Raw genomic sequence first — 14,646 nt, forward strand, 5'->3', positions numbered from 1 at the left:
TTTACCAACACCAACCTTCTTGCAAAAGAAACAGCAGACATCTAAGGCCCTACCTGAGACCTCACTAATTAGAATCTACTTTTATATATATATATATATATATATATATATATATATATATATATCTTTATTGATTTCAGAGAGAGGAAGGGAGAGGGAGAGAGAGATAGAAACATGAGTGATGAGAGAGTCATTGATGGACTGCCTCCTGCACGCCCACACAGGGGATGGAGCCTGTAACCTGGGCATGTGCTCTGACTGGGAATCGAACCACAATCTCTTAGATCATAGGTCGATGCTCAACTGCTGAGCCACGCCAGCCAGGCTAGAATCTGCATTATTTTAACAAGATTCCCAGGTTTAAAAAAAACAAACTGGGTTCAAGTCCTAGCTATGCCATTCACTAATCTTGCAACCTAAATCTTTTCTCCCCTGCCTCTCATCTTCAATCCCTTGGTCTCATTCAGTTTCAAGGTCAACATAAAAGACTCCAAGTCTCCTCCATTGATAAAAATATTTGGGAGTCCCTTTTGTGCCCACAATTGGTGGTCAACAACTATAAGACTCAGTGGCCAGAGGGGAGTTCTGGTTTTTTATCATTCCTTCAGAGAGAACAGGGGCTGGCCAGTTGGGTCCCTTCAGGTGAAGAGATTACAGAGTAATTAGATATGATCCACCAGCTGTCAGGGAATATAATCTCCTTGTATTATTTATATTTATATCTGTAACTATAGACAAAAAGGAAGTCACCCTGAAATAAATAACAGACCAGTGAGTAATTGGGCTTTCAACAGCATGAAGGAGCCACATGTCTTATGTGTTTTAATGACCTATTTTCCCCCTTTGCCAACTCTCATGTGCTTATAAACAGTAAATACTAACTCACCCCCAGTGTATATGACAGTCTGCCCAGAGTTCATAGGCAAACACACAGGCCTTCCACTAATGGCCCAGCCACTATGCTGATTGTTTTATGTACATATCATGTAATTCCCAAAACAACCTGGTGAGGTAGGATCGTGATTCCCATTTCAAAGATGAGAAGACTGAGACTTAGAGGCTATGAAGATGAAGTGGGTGCCCTTGTTTAAAAAGCATTTAGGGGACCTCCTTGTGATCCCACCCCCCCTTTTGACCTCAAAGGTTAACCAAAGTATTTATTCCAGCCATGTATATCTTACTTGTGAAGTTTAGGAAAGTGGATTTTTCCCCATCTTCTCATATTTTCGATGATGTTATATACTCATTCTAGCCGGGAGTTCACAGGAAAATGGCCTGGTTTGCTCTGAAAGATTAATTACAGATTGATTAATTAATTAAACGTGAGCACTCTCCTGTATTGCATCTGGAGCCCGGGGTTCCTCCTTCACCACCTCTGGTAGGAGGCACATGAATGAAGGTGCCCAGGGCTCTCGGGCATGCAGCCCTGGTTTACACAGTGAGAGCTAGCAGCAGTCCAGCAGCAGGGTCACAGACACCAGGTATTGGTCAGCCTGAGCTGTCCATGTCCAGCTGTGAGCTCCAGCACCTCCTTTGTCTCTGCTGCTCAGGCTCACTTGAGAGAGGCCAGCAGCTGTTCTTCCAGGTCCTGTGACTGTTTTATACCAAATCAGAGAGGAACTGACCTTAGGAAGGAACTGTGAGGCCTGTCTTGGATGTATAAAAACCGCGTGTATTTTCTTTACACATTTTACTGGGCTGGCCTACATCTTTCTCCCACCTTCCACTGCCGGCATGGGCATCACCTTGCAGGGCTAAATGGCCTTTCTAACCCCCGAGATGTTCACCTGCAAACGTTTTTTTAAGGATTCCTCTTGGTCTCTCATAGCAGAGGACAGTCAGGAGGCTTTTGCAGACATTCATAGGAGTTGAAGGAAAGTAATGCAAATGGGCTGGAAGAGACCAATTCTTGAGACAACAGGTAGATGAATTAAAGCAAACTTATCTCAGGACATGGAGGAATAACAAATGCCTCCAAGATTGTGGACCTGGGGAAAGGAAGGTGGTACTATTAAAAGGAAGTGAAAAGTTATATCATGTTTGGACATCTTGACTATGAGGTGCTGGATGTTCAAATAGACACTCCCAATGCAAGCATCAGGACTGGTTCTGAGTGAGAGGTCCAAATGGGAATTACACTTTTGCAAGTCATCTATTTAGCTATGATGGTTACAGCCCGAGATAAGCTTTCCTAGGAGGAAAGAGAGAGAGAAGATCTGCAGAGTTCAGGCTGAGGGGTGCAAGGAGGCCCCAAAACCACTGCCATGGCTGGAGAGTTCAGAGGAAAGCCAAAGAATGTGGTTCCTGAGTGAAGACTCAAGGAAGCTCCCTGGTGTTGGGCTTAGAATTGTAGATTACCGGGTACCCCCTACATAACAGCTTTATGGTGATTTTAATGCACTAAGAATGCCCTCAAATCTATCATTAGCCACTTTGGCATAGCTGTTTTTTCCCTGTTAAAGGTGGGTTTGACTTTGTAAGTAAAGATCTTCTGCTTAAATCATCAAACAGTCAAAAAACCATTAACTGCATCATTAAATACAGTTCCTGTACAGCCTTGTCCACTGCTACATTAGGTACAACACGGAGACTGAGTTCACATGGCAAGTACGTAATGAGTACTTGGCTTGAAATAGAATTTGGTCAACAAGTGGGACACTGTTAATCCTATGACTTCCCAGGTTTGGGTCCCATTTTAGTTAAAAGAGGGAAAGGAACATTTTGAGTTTGTGCATAAATTAAACTCTGGTACTCACAGTATAAGAAATAGTGAAGAGCATGGACTTGGGAGCAAATCATTCTGTCAGAATCCTGGCCTCACTACTTCCTACCTGTGAATATTTAGGCAAGGTACTTAACCCCTCTGAGTTTCCTCAGCTACAAAATGGAAGACTAATTGTACTTAGGCCTCAGAGTTGCTGGTAGGACCAAAGGAGATACTTAAATGAAATGTGAGCAAGTCATGCTATCAGTACCATTATTATTGCCTTTTATGGGCAAAGAAAATATTCCAGGTTCATATATGTTTTTCTTATTAAGTGACTTTGACCTACCCAAAGTCTGGTACAGGTCATTTCTGCAATAATATGTTCTAAATCAGAAATGACACGCACCAGTTTTCTTTTAAGTCATACAGCTATTTTAATTGATACTCATATCGTCAAGGGTTGAAAATGTGATTATAATAACAAACAACAATAAAGAGTGCATGTTCAACATGAATTTTTAAAACATTTTTCTTCTTTAAAACAAACATAATTTTTTAAAAATATTGGAGTGTTTGTGATTTGAAGTCATGGTTACAGTCACGTCCCAGTTTTCCATCTGTTCTTGTCCAATGTACAGGTCCAAGTTACGACCAGAATTGTGAATACACAATAACTGTCTGTTGGTCTTGTACAAAGCTCTTCTCAGACCATACTTAAACTTATGAAATATATTAATATGAAAATAAATGTATGGTTAGACATATGAAAACCAAAGTTATACACAATATTAATAGAATAATGTATAACAACCACATGATTATGTCAAAAGATGCAGAAAAAGCATTTGACAAAATTCAATACCCTTTTATGATAAAAACACTAAATAGGAATAAAAGAGAACTCCCTAACCTGACCAAGTGCATCTATGAAAAACTCTCGGCTAACATAATGCATAATGAGGAAAGACTAAATGCTCTCCATCTAAAAGCAGAAACCAGACAAAGATATCCATTCTCACCACTTCTCTTTACCATTTACCGAAGATTCTAAGCAAGAGAAAGAAATAAAAGGCATCCAGATTAGAAAAGAAGTAAAACTATCTCTATTATCATATAGCATGATCTCATATATAGAAAATCCTAAGGAATTCACTAAAACTCTATTAGAACTATGAAATGAGTTCAACAAGGTTGCAAAATACGACGACAGTTGTATTTCTGTCCACTAGCCATGAATAACCCAAAAGTGAAGTTAAGAAAACTATTCCATTAACTATAACATCAAAAAGAATAGAATACTTAGGAATAAATTTACAAAAGAAGTGCAAGACTTGTATACTAAAAACTAAAAACATTGTTTAAAGAAATCTTAAAAGACTTTAAAAGATCTGAATAAATGGAAGGACAGTCTGTATGCATGGGTTAAAAGACTTAATATTGCTAAAAGAGCAATACTTCCCCCAAAAAATCTACTGATTCAATGCAATTCCTATAAAAATTCCAGCTGCCTTTTTTTGAGCAGAAATTAATAAGCCTATTATAAAATTCAAGACCTATGGGCTTTCAAGGGACCCAGAACAGTCAAAATAACATTTTTTAAAAGAAGAATAAAGTTGGAGGATTCACACTTTCAGCTTCTAAACTTACTACAAAGCTACAGTAATCAAAACAGTGTGGTACTGCCATAAAGACAGACTTATAGACCAGTGGAACTGAACTGAGAGCCCAGAAATAAACCCTTGCATATATGGTCACATAATTTTTGATGAGGGAGCCAAGACCATTAAATGGGGAAAGGACAATCATTTCAACAAATAGTGCTAGGAAAATTGGATGTCCACATGCAAAAAAATAAATCTGGACCCCTACCTTGCACCATATACAAAAACTAACTCAAAATGGGTCACAGGCCTAAGTGTAACACCTAAAACTATGAAACATGAGAAAAGCTTTATGACACTGGATTTGGCATTGATTTATTGGATATGACACCAAAGGTACAGACAACAAAAGAAAAAAAATAGACAAATTGGGTATCATCAAAATGTAAAACTTTTGTGCATCAAAGAACACTATCAATGGAGTAAAAGGCAACCCACTGAATGAAATAAAATATTTGCAAATCACATATATAAGAGATTAGTACCTAGAATTTATATAAATCTTAACAACAAAAAGCAAACAACCCAGTTCAAAAATGGGCCAAGCCCTCAAATAGATATTTTTCTAAGAGAAGATGAACAAATGAAAACATGAAAGATGCTCAGTATCATTAGTCACTAGAGATATGCAAATCAAGACCATAAGATGCCACTTCACACCCACGAGCACGGCTTTAATTTTTTTATTAATAAGAATTCTGTCATACTTTTTTCTGCTATGAGGCTAAGTCCAGTAACTATTTTTATCTGAATATAGCTTAATTCTCTATCTAGGCATATTGTTTTTTCTTTTTTTTTTTTAAGCACTGACTTAGAAATAATATGCTTCATTGATTTTGTGAACTCATCTTTTTCATGTACTATTGAGGACAGGCCAGACACATTTGCTGCAAGATTGATTTGTTTCTCTGAAAACCTGTAACAGAAGAGAAAGAACCGCCAATTAATTAACCTTTATTTACACCCATTACTTCCCTGTTGAAAAGCAACTTTCAGCTCTACCTGAGACTTAGTGTCTTCAAGCCAATTCTGAATCTTTTATAAAAAGAAATCTACATCTTTCCTCTCCTGTCTTATTGGAATTGCACCACTCATATATTAAATGTGCAGTTGATGAATCAAATGTTTAACAAAATAAAGGGACTGTCTACAAAATTAATTAAAAGTTTTTCCTACTTTCTCCCCTAGTTGTAACTTGAAATAATTTTTCAGAAACAATATTGCCATATTTGTTGGAAAAAATCTCAACAGCTCAGATGCTGAACTAGTGTGTGTCCATCAGAAGACTAGATTTTGTTCTCTGGATGAGTTTTTCAGATATCATTTTGATATATTTTTTTAAATATTGCCACATGTACATTTTAAAAAGTTAAGTTAACTTTGCAATATATAAACACTATTATTAGTTTGGTGTGTACTGGACAGATATACAAATATTACCTACATTTATAAAATTATTTTTCCTTCAATAAGATCATATTCCATTGTTTCCAACTTCCTTTTTTTTCACCTAAATTTATATGTAAATACACATAAATTTTCCTCACTGTGTCTATATTTTTGCAAGTATTTCTGTTGTATAAAATCCTAAAAGTGGCATTGCTCACAAAGGGTGTGCTATTTAAATTTTTGTTCTGCCTTCCATAAAAGCTTATGCTTATTTCACCACCACTCACAGAGAATGAGAGTGAAAGACAATGTTTCAGAAGCACAACTGCATGTCAGGTTTTCCCAAAGGTTTTACCTTTGTAAATAAGTAATAGATAGATAGATGATGATAGATGATTGATTGATGGATAGATAGATGATAGATGATGATGATAGAGATAGATAGATAGATAGATAGATAGATAGATAGATAGATAGATAGATAGATAGATAGATAGATAGATGATAGATAGATAGATGATAGATAGATAGATAGATAGATAGATAGATAGATAGATAGATAGATAGATAGATAGATGATAGATAGATAGATGATAGATAGATGATAGATAGATAGATAGATAGATAGATAGATGATAGATAGATAGATGATAGATAGATAGATAGATAGATGATAGATAGATAGATAGATAGATAGATAGATAGATAGATAGATAGATAGATAGATAGATAGATGATAGATAGACAGATGATAGATAGATGATAGATAGATAGATAGATAGATAGATAGATAGATAGATAGATAGATAGATAGATAGATAGATGATAGATACCTGTAAAGTATAATCCTGCCTAACTCAACAACCTCCTCTTTTCCTACCCAGAGAGAGACAGACAGACAGACTTGGCAGGAAATAGGGGGCATGCAGAAGGTCCCTCAAAATGCTGAGGGCAATAGAGGATGGATTACTGGAGTCAGAGCTGACTTTTAGTTCCAGCCCCATCTCAGTAGCAGGGTGTTCTTAGGCACAATGCTTAACATTTCTGACCTCTGTTTTGTGATCTGTAGAATGGGGATAATCACACCTGCTTTACAGGGTTCTTTGTAAGAATTAAATGAGTTACTTGATGCAAAGGGCCAACAAATGGTGAGGAGCACTAGCTAGGTGAATAGTTATTGCTGAGATGCTAGAAAAGGATCATGGTGACCAAGCCAAGAGCACCCTGGATGGTAAAGTTTTGAAAACTTTTGCAGAAGTTGAGGAAATTGCTAACATTTTAGTTAATACATATGCTATGCAATTCAGCACCTTCCCCACCTGCATCCACCTTCTCCCTGCTCCCTCACTCACATTATATTATTGTTTGTCTGACCCCTCTCCCAGAATGTTCTATATGAACAAGGGTCTTTTCTTGTTCACTAAATTCCAACATCAAAGTAGCCTGAAGCAAAGCCTGGCACATAACAGGAACTCAATAAATGAATGAATGTCTTTCTACTTAGCCTTTCTTAAGCCCATTCAGATGTATTGGCAGCTAATAAGGGTGGCCCCTGGACACAGCACACCCAAGGTAACTCAGGCTGGGCTTGGAGTAATGCAAAGTAAAGTCAGGAGCCAGAATCTTCTGGTTCTTTCTCAACTTTTGCCCATTCCATGACTGACCGCTCACAAGCTGGATTCTTGGGAGAGTCACATAGCTACTTAACTCAAGCTTTATAAAAATTAAGATTAGCAATGCCTATCTGTCATGTCTCCCTAATATTGTGCAAATTATGTGAGATTACTTGGTAACCTCTATCTCTAGATTTTTATATGAGGCACAGCGAGATAGACCAAGTGCTTTCCGTTTTGATAAGGACCGAGGAACAAAAAAATAAATGGGAAGCCCAGGCCTCTTCCATAGACTTGGACCTGAGCTAGCGTCTCTGAACAAGTGTTAACCCTGAGGGAGGGGACTGAGTGGTGGGGGAGGGAGTTCGCCAAAAGCACTGTAGCTCAGGACACTGGGTGAGCAATTATCAAGGAAAAGTGCTCATCAAGTTGAGAGGCTTTTCTGGATATTTCTGGGCTGCACAATTTGTGGACAACCCCTGGGAATGGCAGCTGATAGACAAGATCAGGGATTTTCTGATCATCAGAAAGAAAGGAAGCAAGCAAGGAATGAGAGAAAGTGGGAAGTATCTCTTTTCATTTTTATTGAGATATAATTGACTTACAACACTGTACAAGTTTAAAGGTGTACAGCATAATTACGTGACTTACATGTATTGTGAGTGATTACCACAGCAAGTTCAGTTAGCACCCATCAACTCATATAGACACATACAGTAAAAAGAAAAAAAGTCTCCTCTTTGTGATGAGGACTCTTAGGATTTACTGTTAACAACTTTAATATGTATCATACAGCAGTGTTAGCTATAGTCGTCCTGTTGTACATTATATCCTTAGTACTAATTTGTCTTATAAATGGAAGTTTGTACCTTTTGACCACCTTCCTCCAGTTCCCTCTCTCTCCACTCCCTGTCTGTCATAACCACAAACCTGATCTCTTTTTCTGAGTTTGTTTTAACAGCTGCTGAAGTGTGGAACTTGGAGGACAGAAAACACTGTCCCGAGAAGATTTCTGGGACTTTTTTTGTGGTGCATGATAAAAAAAAATTCTTAGTAATCCTGCTTTAAGGAAACCTACACTGAAAGTCTACATTAAGTTTCAAGGTTTCTGACATCATATGTGTGTTTCTTTGAGTGTGATGTCATGCTTATATTGAGACACACAGGGCCACTACATTTGTTAGGGTCACACTGACCAGGCTTCATTTCTTCTTTTATCCAGTTTTTTAGGTCTTGTTTATTGCTATCATTGCTATTTTTCACCAGTTACTAGATTCTTTACTCATTGTAACAGCATGTGATTCATATCTCAAGATATATTACAATACATAATATATCATTTTATCTTACATTACTTACATATTTCATTACATTATCTCTTCTCTTACATGTTAAATAAGTGGTTTCATAAGATTTGGGAGTTACTTTTATTTCCTTCACAGAGTGCTGTTCTTGGAAGTACAGAAGTTGGTTACTTCCGGGAAGACTTCCTATATATGGCTAATTCCATTGCACATAAATTATTTGTATCCAGAAACTGTAGTCTGCCTCTGTCATCAGGCCACATTCTGACTCAATTTTCAGGAAATCCAGTCACTTAGTAAACTTTTCAGAAAGTTAAAGAGTGAGGCCCTGTAAGCCATATAGATTTGAGTACCCTACCTTAGTTTTAATTATTTTCAAATATGTGCTTACAACGAACCAGATATAACTTGGTAGTCTTTGTTTTTTCTGCAGTCAGTTTTTGGTAGCTTGATCCAAAAGATGGATAAAAATTGTTAGACTGAGTCATTGTACTCCTTACTAACCTTTTAGAATAAGAGAGAAATGATCATTTGGATACTCTAGTTTTTATACAGCAGAGAAAACAAAGTTTTGATTGTAACATACATATTTAAAATGACTCCAGGCTTGCATCAATGGAGAGCAGTGAAGCTCAAACTTTCTCCTCACAATTTGTTTGTTTAGATTGTCACTGGAAGCATTTCTCCAAAAGGGGAGCACCTCACTTAATTAAATAGAAAATACCACCAAGAACTTTTCCTGAGCTATGCTTCAAAGGAGATGGGCTGCTTGGGAGAATTGAGGGGCGAACATCAGAGCCCAGGCCATTAGCAGAGATGTCCTGTCAACATAGTGATTTAAGAACTAGGACCTCCCAAGACAGACCTGGTTTCTGATTTTCTCTCCCACATCCTTACTGGTTTGTTGATTCAAACAGACTGGCCTGATTTTTGAATCAGAGGATATGGTCACCATACTTACAGAGGCAGGAACCAGGGAATGTAGACTACCCTTTAGAGAAGGCTCGTAATAAAGGGGAGGCTAGAGATGATTTGGCGCTTAATGGAGAAAGGAAGTTTATTGGTTTGTTTTTAAGGATAAAGGAAATTGAACATTTGTGTAGGCAAGGAAGAGTCAGTGGAAAGAAAGGGACTGAAAGTGGAGATAACCACTGAAGCAAGTTGAATAGACTTCATCACAAACCAAGGTGGACCTTGTTGAGTTATTTAGGGGAAAATAAATTTACATCAAGTCTGAAGCTGTCCTGAGGGCCTAGCTAAAGTAGGCTAACACAGTTCAGCAAGGGTCCCACCACTAACTACATGATTGTCACTGTCATCATGTTGCTTCCCAGAAGCCAAGCATAGATGGTTGAGTTTGCCTAGGATTGAGGTTGGGATGTGCATGTGGTGGAAAGTCGAGGTTACTTGTGAGTGAATCCTGGGAGTGCGTGGATGCCATGTCAAAATGCCGAGCCTGAGCCCAGACCAAGGCCAAAGCCAAGCAAGTGGAAGTCTGCTGAGGCAGAGAAAGTTTCGTACGAAGGGTGAAAGGGAAGCGGAGGTCAGTTCAGGGATGAAGACTTCAGAATTCAGCAATACAGAAACAGAGCACTTTGGAGTGATGATTCCAAAGTTTTCTGCAATAGAGATTTTTTTTAAAAGTCAAGGACACTGAGGTCTGAACGTTAAAGAAGTCTTTTTTTAATTGAATTTTTTGGGGTGACATTGGTTAATAAAATCACATAAGTTTCAGGTGTACAATTCTATAACACATCATCTGTATATTGTATTATGTGTCACCAGCCCAAGTCAAGGCTCCTCTCGTCACCATGTCTCCCCCTTTAAGCCTCTTCTACCTCCCTACTCCCCTTTCCCTTCCTAATTGCCATACTGTGGTCTGTACCTAGGAGTTTTGTTTTTGTTTTTGCTTAATCCCTTCGCCTTTACAGTAACTTTGCCGTGGTTTCGTGTTCAGGCTAGATGGCAGTCTGTGTTACGAATACAGTGTCATCAGAAGGTAGATGGGTTTTATTCTGTTAAAGGGTCAGTAGGGGTGTTTAAGAAATCAGAAATGTAGGGAAGATTCTGGGAAAATAGAACATGGTCCCCTCGTGAAGCACCAGGAGAAGGGGGAAGGAGGGCCGGCCAGGGAGGGACTGCCAGGAAGAAAAAGATGTGAACTGGACCGAGAGCAGGAACAGTTTGGCCCTCAGGGCAGCATTTCCTGAAGTGGTTCCAACCAACACCAGCCACACAGAATGCACGGTAGGTGTTATATAAAGTATGGCTCCGGAGAAACTCTGGTTAAGCAATGTAAATGGATTCCTTTACTGGCAGAGTCCTTCGAACCTTTAATGGGGTACCCCTGTGTCCCATGCACTTCCAGGAATAGAATTTGTGACAAGAATGCATGACATTTACCCAACTTAGCTGGTCAAAAAACTGATCATATCTTGGGAAATTCTGTTCTAAGACTCAGATTTTCAGTTTTTTTAATGAATTGATGGATGGATGACTGGTTACGTAGATGAATGAATGAACGACATAGGCAGGAAGTTAAGAGACAGATTGGAGCGGGAATAGTAGTCAAAATAAAGTGAATTTGTGCTAAGGGAATAATATTGAGTCTACAAATGTATTTCATACTTCTGTATAATGCCCTTGCCACTTTCTCTCCCATGCCATCTTCTTACTACCAGTTGTGGGGCAGAGAAGAAGGTTTATTTATTTTACTTATTTAGATACATCTCCTTATTACCTGTTCCTTTCTTATTCTGGTAGGTGGTTCTGTCCCTGCAAATCCCCAAATGGATCTCAGTAGAATCTAGGTTTTGAGGGTGGGATGTTCACAGGGTAGACCATGAAGTTTTGAAATGTCGAGTGCAGAGTTCCCAGTTCCCCTGCATGTTTACACACATGTGCATATACATGTACATGGCTCCTCCCCCTACAGCCTCCTTTCTCTTCCATTTCAATTGCCGTGCCCACGTCCACTCATTTCTTTTCACTCTGATGGTTAGCACTGGAGGATGACGAAGCAGATGGCATGTTTTACTTCTCTACGACTCTGCCAAGTGTCACAGTGAACTGGTTAGGGAATGTGTGCTAGATCAGTTTTGCTTCTGAAAGTGGGAAACTATGCCTACTCCCAGCCCCAGGGAGGGGGCAGGAGGAAGCAGGCAGGGCAGATATCAGGTCTCTATAGCAAGGATGGTATAGAGCTATTCGCCAAGCAGAAACTTTATTTAAGAAACCTGCAAGATTTTGAATGTCTCTCAAGTAAATATCTGTTGTAAGGGAGACCAACCTTGGTGTGACCAGGAGCTTTGTGACTTTATTTCAGAACGCCAAGCAGGCACCTCTATGGCCAACTCCAGCGCCCTCCCTTCAAGTTCAGCTGGGATCAGCAAGGAACTGATTGATCTGCAGCCCCTCATCCAGTTCCCTGAGGAAGTTGCCAGCATCCTGATGGAGCAGGAACAGAATATTTACCGAAGGGTCTTGCCAGTTGACTATCTTTGCTTCTTGACCCAGAACTTGGGTACTCCGGAATGTCAGAGGTCCCTGCCCTGCCTCAAAGCATCCATCTCAGCATCAATTCTTAACTCCCAGAATGGAGAACACAACCCCCTTGAAGATCTTGTGATGAGATTTAATGAGGTAAGAAGCCACTTGGAGAAGTTCTTGTAAGTAATTGATAGTAAGTGATTTTTAAGCATACTTCTCCTTTTAGGTTGTCTGTTACTGACATCTCATCTACCTGTCAATCTTACCACTTCTGTGATAGCTGCTTTCTTCCCAGGCAATGAGATAGACGACACACTGTCATCCTCCCTCTCACTTCACTCTAACCGCCCAAAGCCTAATTGATGTTATCTCCACCCATATCATTACCAAGTCCACTTGCCTTCTTCTTTTGGACAGTCAGTCCCTACCTTTTTTTCCCCTCCCTTTCCAAAATATTCTCCCCAGACCCATTTTCAAATATTCTCCCCTGGTTCCTACAGGTGCTTTTAAGACAAGATGTATCAGTTTTGAGTTTGGACAACATGATCCCTGGCCACCGGATCCATCTAGCCTACCCCCCTCTTCCACGATCAGCCTCCTGAATAGACACTGAACACCAACACCTGGGTCAGGAAAGTGGGGAGGAACATAGGCTTGAGGGACAGTGAGTCACCCCACCCCTGCTCTCAGCATCCCACCAAGATCCCAGCCCCTAGAAAGTCTCTCCAAGGCCTCTGAGACCTTACCAGAAACCAATTCTGAAGAGGACAGTTGTGATCAGAGTTTGGGAACACTGTAAGAGGGACGCTGTAAGAGGTCTAGTGGCTAGTAGTAGGAAAGGGGCCAATGGCTGACATGCTGTGGCCCTGGAGCAAGGACGAGGGACAGGAAGGAGAAGAGGCAGGTCTCCGTGCAGGGCAAGGGGTGGGGATGCTGTGCTCTTGGGCTTAAAGAACACTTTTCCTCCATAGTATAACCCTACACCCAGAGTTTTCTGTTCTCTAGTTTCTGTCTTTTAGACTTAATTTCTTTTGCCTCAATTATTAAAACACAAAATTTCAGTCTCTATTCTTATTGGTTCATATTTGGTTTAACCACAAATATAGTAGTTTCCTATTTTAGTCATCTAGTAAGCTGCCTGAATGCTAAGAGGATACTTCCGTTCTGGTCCTATGTATCTCTGATTGACAGAGGATCAATCGGCCTTTGTTACTTAAACACTTTCTGACAGTGGCGGCTCAGCTCACAGTCTCCGTAGCCTTCCAGTCATGACCCTGATGATGGATGTATATGCCAGTGTCCATGGTGAGGCACAGTGGATGCAGAAAGTGTTAGAGGCTCAGCTCAAGCAGTTAGTTCTGTGCTCAGACATGCTCTCAAAGGGGGATCCATTACCCATAGGAATCGCTGATCTCCATCTGGCGCTGTCATGTTAATCAGTTACATGTACCATTTATTTGCTCCTCACAACAACCTGGGAGACAGAAAATGTCATTAGCCCTACCTTACCAATGGGGAAACTGAGGCACAAGGAAATGAAGTCATTTGCCCAAGGTTGCGTAAGTGGTAGATGGCAATAGTGAGATTCAAACGCACATTGTCAGGCCCCCAGAGCCTGGGCTTCGGACCACTGTGGTATTCTGCCTCCCACGTGTATCAAGGCTCATATTGGGGGGTGACGCCTGATAAAAATGCAGGTTCCTAGTTCTACCCCAAATTAAGTAAGACAGACTCTCTGGGCGTCCACATGTGAGTTTGTGAACCACACTGCCCCATCGTTCTTCAAAATAAATCTGACGTTCTTGATTTTCCTTACTGATAAAGCTGGGTGGGAAATGAAAGTTCCAGTAAACTGTGTGATTTCATACGGGATTTTACTGTATTTCATGAATTATTTTAAACTTCCAGATGTAGTAACTCTCACATAACATAGGACCTTACCCTTGTCCTTCGTGGTTGTTACTGTTGTTTTGAATTCCACCTGAATATAGAAGTGATTTGCCCAAACTTTTAAAATCTAATTTTAAATTAATTTTGGAGAAAGAAAACTTGGATTTCTTTCATTCACTACCATAGCCTTGGGAATCCAAGATGAATCAGTGATTTCACTAGTTCAGAGTTAATGGTCATATGAACCACAGCTGGGTTGAGGCATGCTTTGGGGGCTATCTCTGAAAATACTTTAAGCAACTTCAGAACATAAACAAGATTTCTGGGAACACAGTTAAATTACTAAAGAGAACAGTCTGTTTTCAAGTATTCTCAAGCATCTATTTTCATACAAATTATGGGCATGAGGATTAAACATCAATCTTATATAGTCATTATAGGCAAATCCCAAATGACCTCCACTAGACAACACTGGGATAGCTAACTTCTTGTTTTTACATACCTTAGGGTAGAAAAGCTGCATTACATTAAAGGAGAATTCTTAGATTCAGATTTTCACATATTTAGAATGGCTCTGCCTCCAAATTAGCATG

At 39.6% G+C, this 14,646-nt stretch overlaps 1 protein-coding gene across 1 annotated transcript in view; it reads left to right on the plus strand.

Moving 5' to 3' along the window:
* The window catches only part of PLCE1 (phospholipase C epsilon 1), a 247,106-nt gene that overhangs the window by 133,304 nt on the left and 99,156 nt on the right, over nt 1-14,646 (plus strand). Inside the window, exon 4 of the mRNA XM_087824459.1 lies at nt 12,000-12,316. Coding sequence (XP_087680585.1) covers nt 12,000-12,316 — 317 coding nt within the window. The remainder of the gene's footprint in view (nt 1-11,999; nt 12,317-14,646) is intronic.

Source organism: Miniopterus natalensis, chromosome 14 (genome assembly GCF_054644295.1).
Source record: "Miniopterus natalensis isolate mMinNat1 chromosome 14, mMinNat1.hap1, whole genome shotgun sequence".
Taxonomy (NCBI): Eukaryota; Metazoa; Chordata; class Mammalia; order Chiroptera; family Miniopteridae; genus Miniopterus; species Miniopterus natalensis.